Genomic DNA, 15,717 nt, shown 5'->3' with positions numbered 1-15,717 from the left:
TTAATGTTAAAGTTAGTTTCAATTCTTAGCTTCTGCATTTGATGTTTATGATGATTTTCATTCGAGATAGATGAATGGAAAATTTTGGATAGATATGAGGAATGATATGGTTAGCATTAGTTTTGAATAGAAAAAAATTTATTATCCTAAGTTATAACACGCCTGGAAAAATGGGGTGTTACAGAGGGTGGTCAGGCATTAATGATCAAGGAAGACGATCTACTGCATGAGGACATCAATGAAATTTCTAGGTAAGGTAGCATCAATGGAGTTTCTAGGCAAGGTGGCGAAGGCTCTAGAAGGATCGACTTGGGTGACCCCTCATCATTCCCTCCATTGAATGGTGGTCAGGCACCAGCTTCTCTATCATGTGTACAAGGCATCGTCAATGTGAGGTCATCTCCGTCCGGAGGTAAAAAAAATAATGGCAATGCAAGAATGGAAGCTGGTCTACGAGACATGAACTAGCTAGAAGATAGGAGCTTTTGTAGCCTTAAGGTCACCTCAAGCTTTGTTAAAAACACCAGTTCTAGGTTGCAGATAAGGGAGGAGGTGGCTCTGGTGGTGGCAAAAGATCCTTGTCTTCGATTGCAACTAGTTGATGATGCGACAACAGCTTAAATGGACAAGGTCCAGGCCTCTAACCAAGCCATTCCTCAAGCTCCCACCCATTTCCAATAAGGCTGCACTCAGCGAAGTGTTGCCCAGTCACATCAGGTGCACGAGATTTTCAAACTACTTTCCTCATGCTCTTGCAGTGAGCCATGATCTTGGGAGATTTCATTCTTATTTCAGCATATGACTTGGCATAATTGCATATTGCTCTTACATGCGTCATTTCCTTTCTTGTACCACTCACTTAGATGTAACAATCTAACTCAGGTGTTTCATACCCCTGGGATATTCAACATCCCAGGTATATTAGTCGTGCTAGGTACCCAGAGATAAGCAAGAGAAAAGAGCTACAAGGAGGCGAAAGTTTAGTTTAACTTCCTATTACTCATATTCTAAGGATCTTATGTAATTTTTGGATTTGTTTTGAGAGTTGTGTATCGTAGTTGTATAAATAGAGGTTATGTAAGGCTTGAATTTATTTATTATCCTGCTAAAGTTGTAAGTCGTGATTGCTATGTATTGTAATCGTGGTAAGATATATTTATTGAATTTTGGAAGTCACATAAGAGGATTTACTATTGGGAATCCTTTTTATCTGGTTTTCCATAACGCCCTTGTAGGATATTCGTTTGTATTTAGCTTCATTGTATATCTGAAAAATGGGGGCGTTACACCTGGCATGATGCCTCTCGACAAAGCTCCGCATCATCTTCTCTCCGCAGCCCTTTCAGTGGCTCTCGGCAAAACATCCCTCGGCGAGGTCTCCTCTTTCGATGGCCTGCTGCTCTCAAGAAGTTTTCTTCTCGTGAGTTCTCTCGGGAAGCATCTTTCCGAGGTCTCTCGGAGAAGTGCTCTCTGAGACCTTCTAAGAAGGCCGATTTCCAGCTCTTCTTCCTCTATTTTCTTCTCCCTCTATAACTAGCTTACAATACATATCTATATATGTAATACGCATGTCCATGTATGTAATATAATTTACATGCCAGGTGATGGATACGCTAGTTTGACTAAAGCCATGGTAGGTCCCATCTCCAAGTGCATTCTCACACCCACGTAGCCAATAATACACTAGGCAAGCATTGTCACTATGCCCATGAATTGTTATCTTATGTAACATAATATATATAATATAATGTTTATATTGCGCCATGCATGATATGTTTATGCAATGTAATGTAATATGTTGGCATCCATGTAATGCAATATATCCCTAATGGGAACTATGGTCAAGTAAGAGCCACCTCGAGGCATCTCTCATTAAGCCCAAAGCTGGGCCCGAGCAGGTCCCCTACGGGTCGGAACCCTACTTCGGCAGCGCGCCGTAAGACCCACATTCTCCCAGAGAACCCCCTAGGTCCGGCTCTCTGGGAGGGATTCTTCTTAAGCCTGTCTAAGTGCTACTAATGTGCAGGTCCACCCCCTGTTCCGTGATCAACCATCTATGATCGGGTAAGGTACGACTATCTTATGTTTAATAATAGTATTGTTTATTACTCTTCTTTCCTATAGATACTAACTTAAGTATCGGAAGGCATACGCGGGCGAGAAATCCCTGTGTGCCTTCTAACTCGTTCTTATGAGCACAAATATGCCTTCAAGCACTCAGGAGGTCAATCCCAAGCGATACCAAAAGTGCCATCTGAGGTCCGTCTACGACCCCAGTCAATACATCGAGGACCGAAGTTATCCAACGCCTATCTCCACCGTCAAACTCCTGCCAGCTGTCAACCTTGCTCTGCCTCAGCTGCAGCTTTCCCTTGGTACAAATTCTATTGTCCTAGTTTTCAGGCTACAACATATATAATTCTTATTTACAGAAAAAAAAAAAAATTGGAGGGCTAGGGTGCAACCACACGCTATATATATATATATATTAATATATTAGAAGAGATTGGAAATTGGAGAAATAAGAGAAGGCAACAAGCGACAGAACAAAGAAGAGGCAAGAACAACAGACAATTGGGCGAGAACACGCACAGAGGGCAACAAAGCGGATGGAAGCAGCAAGAGTGAAGGGAATGTAGTTTAGATTTTTGTATTATTTTTGTTCTATTATGTTCAGCTAAAATTTTTAGTTGATTCAAGAAATTTAAGAACAGCTAGTAAAATTGTGAGATCTTATTCTTAACTTTATTTATTTTTCTATTCAAATATTTATACTTCTTTGCATCACATGTAAATGATTGCATGATTTAATTAATTAAAAAGACATATTAGTTGATTGAATTATTTGGTTGATAGCTAAACTGAATCCATAATCCTTAATTATTATGATGTTTAGTTGAAATAACAATTAAGTAAAACAATTATGATCCTAATTTTTGTTAGTTGTTGAAGAGAAATATAGAATGAATTAAAAAATTTGATGTTTGTCGATTATTATTCATCTTTAACTCCTTAGTTCTTAATGCTATCAATAAATTCATGAGAATTGCTTAATACCAATTGGTTTATTGATAAGAATTAATTTAGGTGTTGAGCCGAGATTAATGAAATTAGAGAAGGTAAAGCTTGTCATGTTTTTTGACAATCTTTAGTTAAATATTTGACTGTAGAAAAATATATTTATTAGAAATCAATGATCAATTTATGACCGCGAGTAATTTTTCTTAAATCGATATTGTTCTCAATTAAATTTTGTTACTCAATTCTGTTTCTTTTAAATTATTCTTTTGTCGAGTAAATTATATCATTAAAATCCCGAAATTTTCTTTTATTTTCATTGATTAATTGTGATATTAAATTTAATTGACTAATTTATGTGGATCGACTTTTACTTACCATTATTATAAATTGTAAATAGAGTAATTTTATTTTTTTGAGGCATTTGGCACACATCACTCGCATAAGATTTGATGACTGAGATGGTTGACTTTGATGATTTATCTTACTCGCATTCTATGAATTTCACCCCTCCCCCCAAAACCCAAATTTGAGTCCCAATGCAAAAGGGAAGGTCAAAAAAAGAAGAAGCAATAGGCTGATTCGTAGTTAGCTCTTTAAATTGTTTGTGTAGTTGTTATGTTGTTTTTGTTAGCTTGTTATGTGCTAATTTTTTTATTTTTTGTGTAATAAAATTATTTATTTATAAAAAAATCAAATCAAATGTTAATGATTAAAGCATTACCAATGATCATGCATTGAATAACAAGAATCATTAGTATAGATTTGTTTTAGGGTGCGTTTGATTGTAAGGGTGAATTTTGAGTGGAAAGAAAATGAATTCCAGGAAATTGAATTGTAGGGAAAATAAATTTCTGAAAATTGGAAGTTTAATCTGTTTGATTAGTATAATTTTATACTGGAAAAATGATGTTATTTTCCATCTTTTGGTGTTTGATTGGAAATATTTTTCATACAATTTGATCATTTTTCATGGAATTCAATGGTGAAAATATATTGAAAAATATTAAATTTTATACAGAAAAATTAAAATAATAATGTATTTTAAATTAATTAAATTATTTTCTCAAAGAAATAAAACTACAAAATTAATTTTTTTTTTGTTTTCCAAAGAAATAATTTATACATAATTTTTTATTTTTTATTTTTCTTTTATATATTTATATTTATTAATTATTAAAAATACAAAATATAAATAATTTACAAACCCTCCCCCACCCACCTACCCTTCTCCCTCATCTCCCAGCAGTCGCCCACCCCTTGCTTTCAATTGCCTAGAAAATTCCATCTCTCCCCTCCCCCAAAGGAATTTGATTTCAATGATTTGAAAGAAAATGCTTTCACGTGACCATTGCAAGGAAAATGATTTTCTTGAAAAACAACGGCTGTCAAACAATGCACAAGTTGAAAATTAGGTGAAATATTTTCCTTTTCCATGAAAAAAGTTGGCTATCAAACACGCCCTTAGGGAAATTCTGTTCGCAACCAACAAATTTTCTTTTCATAGCCCACATCCCGCCAAATTCTTCACTAATTTTAAAATTCCTATTTTACCCCCACAACCCACTCTTTCCTCCAACCACCCCTGACCACTGCCTCGCCACTCTCTTTCTCTCCCGCACCATACACACACAAACACATACATATATTTATATATATATATATATATACACATGCACGGTAGCCATGGTTGGCCATGCCTGTTGATCCACCGCCATTGCTGGCTCAGCCATGGTGGTCGACCCACACACACACACACATTCTCTCTCTGTGATGGCCACGAGGTGGGTCGGCGATGGTGGCCGACCCACCCCCATTGGCAAGATGGTTCAACTATGGCTGATGGGGTTTTGTGGTTCCTCCCCCCCGATGGTCAGCCATAGCTAACCCACCTTGGTAATGGCGGTGCCGACCCATCTTGCAGCCATCGCACATAAAGAGGGAGAGTGTATGTGTGTGGGTCAACTAATGGCAGTGGGTCGACAGTCATGGTCGTCACCCTTGTGTGTGTGTGTATATATATATACATACATATGTTTGTGTGTATATGGTGCAGGAGAGAAAGAGAGAGGCGATAGTCGGGGGTGATCGAAGAAGAGAGTGGGCTATGGTAAAATAGGAATTTAAAAATTAGTGAAAATTTTGATGAGGTGCGGGCTGTGAGGAACAAATTTATGGGCTATGGGTAGAATTTTTCTTTATTTTATTGTTGAATAAACTTGATGCGGGGCAATAAGGGAATAGGGAGTGGGGCTACACCTGTCCTCTCATAGTAGCCCAAGTGGGGCAAATCGCTTGTAATACTAAATATTATATAAAATATTAAAATCACATTTTCTCACCTAAATAATTAAGAGAGAAAATATTATATATTTGGATAATGCTACATGAAGGAAGGCGTGGACGCACAGGTTGACAAATTGTTTTAAATTACAAGTTTAACCCTCAGCCAAAATTACAAGTTAAACCTCAGCTCTCACTCTCTCTCTTTTACTCCTCTCAGCTCTCACTCTCTCACTTTCACTTTCTCTTTCTCCCCCATTCTCTCTCAAGCCCATGCGAGTTGCAGTCTCCCTCCCCTATTCTCTCAAACCCACTCTATCTCTCTCATATTCTCTCTCTCTCAAACCCCTATGGGTTGCAGTGTCTCCCCCTCTCAAACCTACTCTATATCTCCCCCATTCTCTCTTTCAAACCACTGTGTTGCAGAGTCTCCCCCCTCACCATCTCTCAAACCCACTCCATCTCTCCCCCATTCTCTCTCTCAAACCCCTGTGGATTGTAGTGTCCCCTCTCCCCCAACACATCGCTCTAACACCGCCGTTGCCTAAGGATGGCCCCACCGTCGTCGCCTACCGTTGATCCCCCTGCGTCGCTTGGACTACCACCGTCAAGCCCCATCGTGGCTGTAAAAGACAACATTTATACATATATTTATATATTTTATTTTTTTTTTGCTGTTGTTTTTTTTGCTTCTGTGGTTTTTTTTATGGTGATTTAGCTGTTGAAATGAAAATTAAAAAATATAATTTATTTTGAATTATGAAAGAACATAATTTATTTTGATTGTATATTTGACAATTGAGTAAAAAATATTGCTTGTGTTATTTTTGCTTATTTCATGCTCTGTTATTAATTTTCTTTTTCAATTTGAGGGTATTAATTAAATTACTTAATTTAAATTATTTACTTATAAAATTATAACATTTGTGTAAAATAACTGTAAAATAAGATTAATATTTTACTTAAATCAGATTGGAGTAAAATTACTTGGTAAAATTGGAGTAGTGTAAAATAAGATTGGAGTAAAATTAATATTTTTAAGATCAAATCTAATATAATTAGATATATTTTTTTATTATTTTACTATTAAATATAACAACAATTTTTTTCTTATTATTTTACAATCAGATTTAATAACAGCAATCTTGATAGTTGTCATTAAAAATGTTAATATTAATATATATATATATATAATAAGATCACACAAGTAATTAAATAATTTATTTTCTCATTTAAGATCATTTTAAATACCAACTTATTGCAACAGCATCAATTATATCTTAAAATTATCTCTTATTTTGTATTAAAATTACATTTCTTTAAAAAAAAAAAAAAACAGAGAGTGAGTGAAATTTGGGCTGTTCGAGCGGCCCGCGGGGGGGGGGGGGTGACGGCGACGACAATGGCGATGGCGAGCGGTATTTGCAGTGTTGGCAGGGGAGACGGCTATGTGAGTAGGGGGCGATGGCAGGCAGTGTTGGCGAGGGAGACGATAGTGGAACCATCTTTGGGCGAGGCGGTGTGAGAGGCTGTGTGGGGGGCAGGCAACGGTGGTCATTGGTCGGTGGGGGGTGACGACGATAGAGATGGCGGGCGGTGTTTGCAGTGTTGGTAGGGGAGACAGCTGTGTGAGCAGGGGGCGACGGCGGACGGTGTTGGTAAGAGAGACGGCAGTGGAGCCATCTTTGGGTGACGGCGGTGCAAGTAGCGGTGGCGGGGTTGACGGTGATGGAGGTGTGAGAGTGATGGGGGGCAGACGCTGCACTCGCAGGGTGGGTTTGAGAGAGATTGGGTTTGAGGGGGTAGTTTTGAGAGAGAAAGAGTGGGGGAGAGACATAGTGAGATGATGGTTTTGAGAGAGAAGAGAGAGAGAGAGTGTGAGTTTGAAAATGGGTGGGCAACAACATCAATTAACTTAAAATTGAAACCAGGTTATCGCAAGATTTTGACATGAAAATTTCACGACAACTTGGATTTGTCAATCAGTGCGTCAACTTATTTGTCCGTGTAATATTATCTTATATATTTTCCCTAGCTTTTGCCTCTTCTCAGTTTTCCTCACTTGTCAGAACCCCTATACGTCTCTATCTCTTACTCATCCCTTCGTCCCACAACCATCATGCTTCAGAAACTAGCCTCCTCCTCATTTCATACTTGGCCATGGTGGTGGCAACCCAGCAATGGCAACGACGGGCTCGGGCGCTTCCTGCTCTCCTCCGCCCTCATCGCACTCTTCTTGTGGTGGGTTGTTCACAGAAAATCAAGAACTCGCCGTCAGCCGCCGTTGCCACCAGGGCCATTTGGCCTTCCCCTTGTCGGAAACCTCCCCTTCCTGGACCCTGAGCTGCACAAGTATTTTGCAAAGCTTGCTCGGGACTACGGTCCAATCCTCAGCCTGCGGCTAGGGATGAAGCTTGGCATTGTGGTCAGTTCCCCTTCCTTAGCTCGTGAAATCCTCAAGGACCAAGATGTCACCTTCGCCAATCGCGATGTCCTTGCCGCCGCGAAAGAGGCCTCGTACGGCGGTTCCGACATAGCTTGGAGTCCCTACGGACCAGAATGGCGGATGCTGAGGAAGGTCTGCGTGCGGGAGCTGCTCGGCAACGCATCCTTGGACGCTGTCTACGCACTCCGCCGGCGGGAGCTCCGGCGGACAGTCAATTACTTGTACGGGCGGGTCGGGTCACCCGTCAATGTCGGCGAGCAGATGTTCTTGAATTTGCTGAACGTCATGACGAGCATGCTATGGGGGGCGACGGTGAAGGGGGAGGACGGGGCCGAGTTCCGGCAGGTGGTGGCGAATATAACTGGTCTGATGGGGAAGCCCAACGTGTCGGACTTCTTCCCGGGTTTGGCACGGTTTGACTTGCAGGGCATCCAGAAGCAGCAGAAGGGGCTGGTGGCGAGGTTTGATAGGATGTTTGACGCCATAATCGACCGACGGCTGAAAATGAAAGACGATGGTGATGATGGAAAGGAGAGCAAAGACTTTCTGCAACTGTTGCTGAAGCTGGAACACGAAGGGGTGTCACCGGCCGGAGATGCCAAAACGCCTTTTACCATGACACACGTCAAGGCCTTGTTAATGGTAGCTGGTTTGCCTCTCTGCCCATTTTTCTTATTTCCACATAGAAAATATTATTTTTCTTATCGCTCTTTCCATGATTGATTCGATTTTTAAATGTTCGAAAGGGTCATGTATGGCTGAAACAATTCATCCATTCATCCATCGTTCTCGAGAACACCATTTTATTAAAAAAAAAAAAAAAGAAGGCTAAATTTACTTTTTTCCTCCGAAACTTTATATGAAAATTTTATCACTTTTTAAACTATAAATCTGAATTATTGAATATTTAATATTTATAATTTATATTTATTAATTACTTAATTATTTAATCTACATTAAACACATAATATATGTGTTATTAAATAATGAAAACAAAATAAAAAAATTACTATATCAGCAATCTTTAGATTACAAACTTATTAATAAATAAATTGTTGATCATCGATTGAAATAAAGAGGATAAGAAATAGTGGATCAATTACGATTCTCACACGTGGATGAGAATGAGTAACTCATGCATTATTTTAAATCAAATTAAGTAATCAGTAATTTAAATTATAAATATTAAATATTCAATATATAGATCAGATTTAAAATTGAAGAAAAATAAACTTTTCATGTAAAGTTTAGGAGGGATATGGGTTTGGCAAAACTTTTTGTTTATATATAGAGTAGCTCCTATAATATTAAAAAAAAAATATATCTATTAGTCTTATTTACTTTTTAAAAATATATATAAATTATTTCTAGTGTTAAATTTACATTACATAACATTTTCAAATTCATGGACTTACATATATTTTTTTAATGTCTATTTAACCAAAGGGAAAGATAAAGGTTTAGATAAAATCATGTCTAGTTTAATTTACTAAAAGATTAAATAAACAAAACTTGTAAAGAACTTCGTGTTCTCCACTTATATTTTGCACTGCTGAAATATGAATAGGACATGGTCGTGGGAGGCACAGATACAACCTCCAGCACAACTGAGTTTGCCATGGCCGAGATGATGAAAAATCCAGAGATCATGAGGAAAGCTCATCAAGAACTAGATGCAATGGTTGGTAGAAACAACATTGTCGAAGACTCTCACATTCACAACTTACCATACTTGTATGCAGTGATGAAAGAAGCTTTGCGGCTACACCCTGCTCTGCCGTTGCTGGTGCCTCACTGCCCCAGCCAATCTTGCGTCGTCGGCGGCTACAACATTCCCAAAGGCGCCCGAGTCTTCTTTAACGTGTGGGCGATCCACAGGGACCCGTCAATTTGGGAAAACCCGCTTGAGTTTGATCCCGAGAGGTTTTTGGATTCCAAGTTCGACCGTCATGTTGGCAATGACTTCAACTATTTCCCCTTCGGGTCGGGCCGGAGGAAGTGCGCCGGGATTGCCATGGCTGAGAGGATGTTCATGCTTTCATTGGCAACGCTTGTGCATTCTTTTGAGTGGAAGCTGCCGGAAGGAGAGGAGATGGAGATGTCTGAGAAGTTCGGAATTGTGTTGAAGAAGAAGACTCCGCTTGTTGCAATTCCAACGCCAAGGCTGTCTGATCCAGCACTTTATGATGAGTAAGAAAATGGAACGAGCTAGCCTTTTTGCTACGACCATGGTGGGACGGCTAACAGAATCAAAGAGAAAGGGGATTGTTAATCGGGGATATTAAAATAATGATAATTATGGAGAATAAGTATAAAAACTTAAAATTAAAATAAATAAATTTTGTAAAAAATCTTTAAGTTGTACAAGGCTTAAAACATAATATAAATCGCTTTTCTAAGAGCGAAATTTGTCCTTCCATTTTGAGTTTGCTGTGAGAATTTATTAAATTACTTTAGTGGATATGACAAGTTGTTTTTTTATTCTGCACTCAGCAAAAATTGAAAAAATCAAGTTTTGGAATACTAGAAAGAGTTTTGATCTTTTTTAATAGAGGCAAAAACTTGTGTTTCAAATGTATTCTCCTTGTCTCTAATTTCTAGAATTGTCTGAATATATATAGAGCAGGTAGTTAGAAATTTTGAATAGTGTTATGTATAAAATAATAAAAGCAGAGTAAATGTTGAAGAAATCGGGTCAAGAGAGCGCCACGTGGCACCCCGAGGGAGTGCCACGTGGTAGCCCCTGGGTGGCTAAAGAAGGCCACCCAGGGGGTACCACCCCCGAGTGAGGTCACTTGGGAGTGGCAGGCGCGGCCCCCATGGGCAGCCGCGTGTGCTGCCAGGCAGCACGCGACTGCCTGGTGGGGGCCGCGCCCCTATGCTGGGGGAGGGCCCCCCCTCCCCCGAGTGGGCGTCACTCGGGGGAACAGTACCCCCGAGTGACCCCACTCGGGGGAAGGCAGCCGCGCGCGCAGCTGCTGGGGTGCGGCTGCCCGCGCAAAGCCGCGCGCGACCGCGGGCGTAAGGCCTCGCGCATAGCTGGCCGCACGCGCGGCTGGCAGCACATAGCTGCCCGCGTAAGGCAGCGACCGCGCGCCCGGCTGCCAGCATGTGGCCGCCCGTGCACACCCTTGTGCGCGACCCCCCGCATACGCAATCACTTCGCACCCGGCCCCGTGCACCCACGCGCACGGCCCCTCGTGCTCTTTTTCCCATGCTCACAGATACCCCCGAGTGAGGGTCACCCAGGGATCCACACTCGCCTCCGCGGGCCTCCTATTCTTGCGCCACCGCCTCCAAGAAAGTCGGCCTAAGGCTATTGCTGCGAGACTCGGTCAAAGCCTCTCCGAGATTCTTGCCACAAAACTCGGAACACGCGATACATGATGCCCCTCTTGTTGCTATAAATAGGAGGTCACTTTCTCTCATTCGGTATGCAATCTCTGCCTCTCGCATTTACTCTCTTACTTTCGAATACTCAATTTCTACGGTGATCTAACTTAAGCATTGGAGAGTCTGCGCGGGGACTTTCGCCCGCGCTCCTAACCGATTCTTTCTCTAGTAGGTCATCCATCGCTCGGAAACGCCTCACGAGACTCACCCATCGCTGCCACATTACCCCAGGAGACTCACTCATCGCTCAGATATGCCATACGAGGGTCATCCATCGGTGGTTTCCCATTTTATAAATTTATTGTTGTAATCGTGTAACAACAATTGGCGCCGTCTGTGGGAAACGCAAACAAAAGCTGCAACACTCTTCCCTCATCATGGCTCAAACTCGAAGCAATCGCCAGACCCTCTCCCGTGGGGCCCAATCGCCTCGACGAGAAACCCTCCCTCGAGTGGAAGATTAGCATCAGTTTACTCGCGAGGGCCCGTTACCCCTCATCCATGGGGGCCATCCGCCCCTCACCCTTAAGGGACAGCCTCCCCTCACCCATGGTGGCCAACCGTCCCTCACCCATCAATCCCCTCGTGAGGGTCACCCATCCCTCACACCAACAGCCGCCTCTTCCAGAGCCCTCTCACCCACTAGGGGCCCAACTTCAGGTGCCTCCTCTTACTGCCCCACATATTCTCTCGGGACCCTACTCAGGTATGCAGATCCCATCCGTCGTACCTTGGGCTGAGTACAAGGCCCTGCGACAGCAACACGCTGAAGGAATACAAGCTCTGAGGGAAATGGCTGGTATTTTGCAAAGTTTGGTCCCCCACGGGACAATCCCAGCTGCATTGAGAAAGTTCATCCCAGAAATAGTTCCATCTCACAGGGCTCGTCAGGAGGTACCAGGGAATGACTCCTATCGAGACGCAAGCACTGAAACCCACGCTCAACCTGTCCCAAGTAGAAACAATCAACCAAGATCTCCTTTAAGGGAAGATCACAGCCAAACATCTCCCCCTCGAGGAAATCATGGAGGAACTGATCGTCGAAAGACAGAAAGGCGAAGCCCACAACGAGGAAGATATTCGGAAACAGTAGCCAGCACTCCGATGGAAAGAGGTCGGGATACCAAACCTATAACCAAGCAAAATGATGGGCCTGAGGATAACCCTACTACATTTAGTGCACGAGAGGCCGCCGATATGAAAAAGATGATTGAGCGGGTCCTACAACAGAATAAGTTATTACCTACTTCTGAGGAACAATCTAGAGGAAAGCTACTATTCGTGGCCGAAGTAATGGAGAAACCTTTGCCGAGGAAGTTCAAGATGCCTCAAACAAATCCTTATTCAGGAAGGGACGACCCTTATGATCACGTGCAAAACTATGAATCTTTAATGATGCTTCATGGATGGGATGACGAGATAATGTGCAGGGCATTTCCTTTAACCCTAACTGGGCATGCTCGAGCCTGGTTTAACGGCTTACCCGAGGCATCTATCTCTTCATTCAGGCAGCTAAAAACAGAATTTATCAAAGCGTTTATTATTAACAGTCAGAGAAAGAAAGATGCGACATATCTGCTTAGCATTCGACAAGGGAATAAAGAGACCCTACGACACTACGTGGATAGATTTCGAAATGCCACACTTGAGATCTGTAATTTATCGATTGAAATGGCAGTGTCTGCCATGTTCCAAGGGACACGACTAACCCCTTTAAAAGAATCATTATCCCTAGACCCTCCGAAATCTCTGGCAGACCTGTTCGTTAGGGCTAATAGGTACATACTCCATACGGAGATGGTGAGAACGGTAGGGGGAAGTGAAGACGGAGAGAGAAAGAGGAAAGAGCAAGATATTGAAGAAGGATCAAACTAGCAAAAAGAACGAATCAGGAGGTCAGATACAGTGGGGCCACAATTCCATCATTACACTAGGCTCAATCAACCCCGATCAACTATATTGGTGGCAGTAGAGGGGTCTGGTCTCCTCCAGCTTCCGAAAAAGGCAGATCGCCCCATGGGGAGAAATCAAGAAGAGTACTGCAGGTATCACCGAACTCGGGGACACTCTACTGATCAGTGTAGGGAGCTAAAAAATCAGATCGAAGCACTCATTCGTGAGGGACACTTGCAAAGATATGTAAGGACTGAAGGAAGAAATGACAGAGACCGTCAAAGGAGGGAAGAAAGACCCGAAGGTCAAGATAGACGAAATTTACGGCAAAATGAAGGGATAAGGGATGACAGAATGGTGGCCCCCCTTGACAATGAGCGAACTCATCAAGCCATTCATGTTATCTCTGGGGGCGAGACTTTAGCTGGAAATACTTCTTCTTCTAGAAAGGCCTATGCCCGTCAGGCCTACCAAGTCAATTCCGTGATGGAGGTAAGAGAGGACAAGGAGCCAATCACGTTCACCCCTGCTGATAGAGGTGATATAATACTCCCACATGACGATCCAATGGTAATTTCTGCAGTTATCGCCAAACACCCCATCAGTAGAATTTTGGTAGATAGCGGCAGCTCTATTAATCTAATCTATTGGAATTGTTTCGAACAAATGCACATATCCCAAGATCGGTTGAAAAAAGTGTCCTCTCCCCTATACAACTTCACTGGAGAAGCTGTCTCGGTGGCAGGATCTGTTCAACTACCTGTCACATTGGGCGCCGACCCTCAAAGTTTGACTCGACAGGCGAATTTCATGGTGGTCAAAGCCCCTTCCGCAGCATACAACATGATTTTAGGCCGACCGCTCCTCAATGATATGAGGGCTGTAGTGTCCTCTTGCTACTTATTAATGAAATTCCCCACGCTCTCAAGAGTAGGGCAAGTTCGTGGAGATCAGAGGAAGGCAAGGTCCTGTTATGTATCGTCCACAAAAGGAAAAAGAGCAGAAGAGACTGCTCACAAGCCCCAACCAGTGGAAGAGTTAGAAGCAGTACGCTTAAGTGACACAGATCCTGAGAAGTTGGTGTATGTGGGCACGAAGCTTCCGAAACCAGTAAAAGAAGAAATCATGGGGTGCCTTAGAGAAAATTTGGATGTCTTTGCTTGGACACCAAGGGATATGCCAGGGATTAGTCCAGATGTGATATGTCACCATTTGAACGTGGATCCTCAGTTCAAGCCTGTTCGACAGAAAAAAAAGGAATATCGCCCCTGATAGACTACCGGCGTTAGAAGAAGAAATTGATAAGCTACTAAAGGCAGGTTTCATTCGAGAGGTGTTATATCCAGAGTGGTTGGCCAATGTGGTTATGGTTAAAACACCCAACGAAAAATGGCCCGTGTGTATAGACTTCACTGGCCTCAACAAGGCGTGTCCTAAAGATTCCTACCCATTACCTCGGATTGATCGTCTGGTGGATGAAACATCTGGGTATCATCTATTGAGCTTCTTAGATGCCTTCTCAGGGTATCATCAGATAATGATGTATCCTCCAAATCAGGAGAAAACATCATTCATTACAGAAAAAATGACATATTGTTACCAAGTTTTGCTATTCGGGCTCAAGAACACAGGGGACACTTATCAACGCATGGTGAATAAAGTCTTTAAGGAATTATTGGGTGATACAATGGAAGCATATGTCGATGATATGATCGTGAAAATTCGGGAGAAGGAATCGCATGTTAAAAAGCTGGCACGAGTGCTTGAAGTCTTTAGGCAATACAAAATGCGCCTAAACCCAACAAAATGTGTATTTGGAGTTCAGTCTGGAAAATTCTTAGGGTATATGATCACACAAAGGGGCATCGAGGCGAACCCCAAAAAGATTCAAGCAATACTGGATATGGAACCCCCAACATCAATTAAGGAGGTGCAACGGCTGACAGGTCGAATGGCGGCTCTTGGGCGTTTCCTCTCCAAATCGGCCGAAAGGGAACTCCCGTTTCTTCAGACGTTAAGGGCAGGGAAAAAGTTTGAGTGGACGGAGCAATGCCAAAAGTCATTTGAGGCATTAAAAGAGTACTTGAAGGAAGTCCCTTTATTAACTTAGCCTGAAACTGGGGAAATGTTATATCTGTACTTGGGCGTAAGTGACAAAGTAGTAAGTGCAGTATTGATTAAAAAGGAAGGACAGGTGGATCGACCAGTGTACTACGTTAGTAAGGTTCTACAAGGGCCGGAAACACGTTATCCCTTCACAGAAAAGGTGGCACTGGCCCTATTGAATGCCTCCAGAAAGTTGAGGCCATATTTCCAAGCTCACTCCATTAGCGTACTGACAGACCAACCATTACGGAGCATTTTGCAAAAGCCTGAGTGTTCCGGTCGTCTCACCAAATGGTCCATTGAGTTGAGTGAGTATGACATACAATATCATCCTAGGCAGGCTATAAAAGGGCAAGCATTGACAGACTTTATTGTCGAATGTACACCCTCTAAGGAGGCCAAGGAAAAGAGCATAACAGAGTGGTTACAATTTGTTGATGGGGCTGCCAGTTCCCAAGGGAGTGGAGCAGGAATAGTGCTTATCCCACCAGAAGGAGAATCCCTTGAATACTCTCTAAGATTTGCTTTTCCAAGCTCGAATAATGTGGCCGAGTATGAGGCACTAATCGCCGGTCTGA

The 15,717-nt window shown here is 42.3% G+C and overlaps 2 protein-coding genes across 2 annotated transcripts; both read left to right on the top strand.

The window, feature by feature from the left end:
• Positions 1-7,346: 7,346 nt before the first annotated feature.
• Positions 7,347-10,164, top strand: LOC127812649 (flavonoid 3'-monooxygenase CYP75B137-like). Its single transcript, XM_052353136.1, has 2 exons — positions 7,347-8,389; positions 9,315-10,164. The coding sequence occupies exons 1-2, from the start codon at positions 7,421-7,423 to the stop codon at positions 9,939-9,941; spliced, it is 1,596 nt and encodes a 531-aa protein (XP_052209096.1). The 5' UTR covers positions 7,347-7,420; the 3' UTR covers positions 9,942-10,164.
• Positions 10,165-13,156: 2,992 nt separating this feature from the next.
• Positions 13,157-14,305, top strand: LOC127812736 (uncharacterized). Its single transcript, XM_052353259.1, has one exon. The coding sequence runs from the start codon at positions 13,157-13,159 to the stop codon at positions 14,303-14,305; it is 1,149 nt and encodes a 382-aa protein (XP_052209219.1).
• Positions 14,306-15,717: the final 1,412 nt, after the last annotated feature.

The sequence above is a fragment of the Diospyros lotus genome, chromosome 11, assembly GCF_014633365.1.
Source record: "Diospyros lotus cultivar Yz01 chromosome 11, ASM1463336v1, whole genome shotgun sequence".
NCBI classification, from domain to species: domain Eukaryota; kingdom Viridiplantae; phylum Streptophyta; class Magnoliopsida; order Ericales; family Ebenaceae; genus Diospyros; species Diospyros lotus.
Note: the sequence above shows the minus strand (reverse complement) of the source record. Positions and strands in the feature narration are given on the sequence as shown.

What these genes read in the sequence shown, in the direction of transcription:
- LOC127812649 (XM_052353136.1), top strand. Translation starts at nt 7,421, where the DNA reads ATGCTTCAGAAACTAGCCTCCTCCTCATTTCATACTTGGCCATGGTGG. An exon ending in ACGTCAAGGCCTTGTTAATG is followed by an intron (nt 8,390 to 9,314) that starts GTAGCTGGTTTG and finishes AAATATGAATAG; the next exon opens with GACATGGTCGTGGGAGGCAC.
- LOC127812736 (XM_052353259.1), top strand. Translation starts at nt 13,157, where the DNA reads ATGGGGAGAAATCAAGAAGAGTACTGCAGGTATCACCGAACTCGGGGA.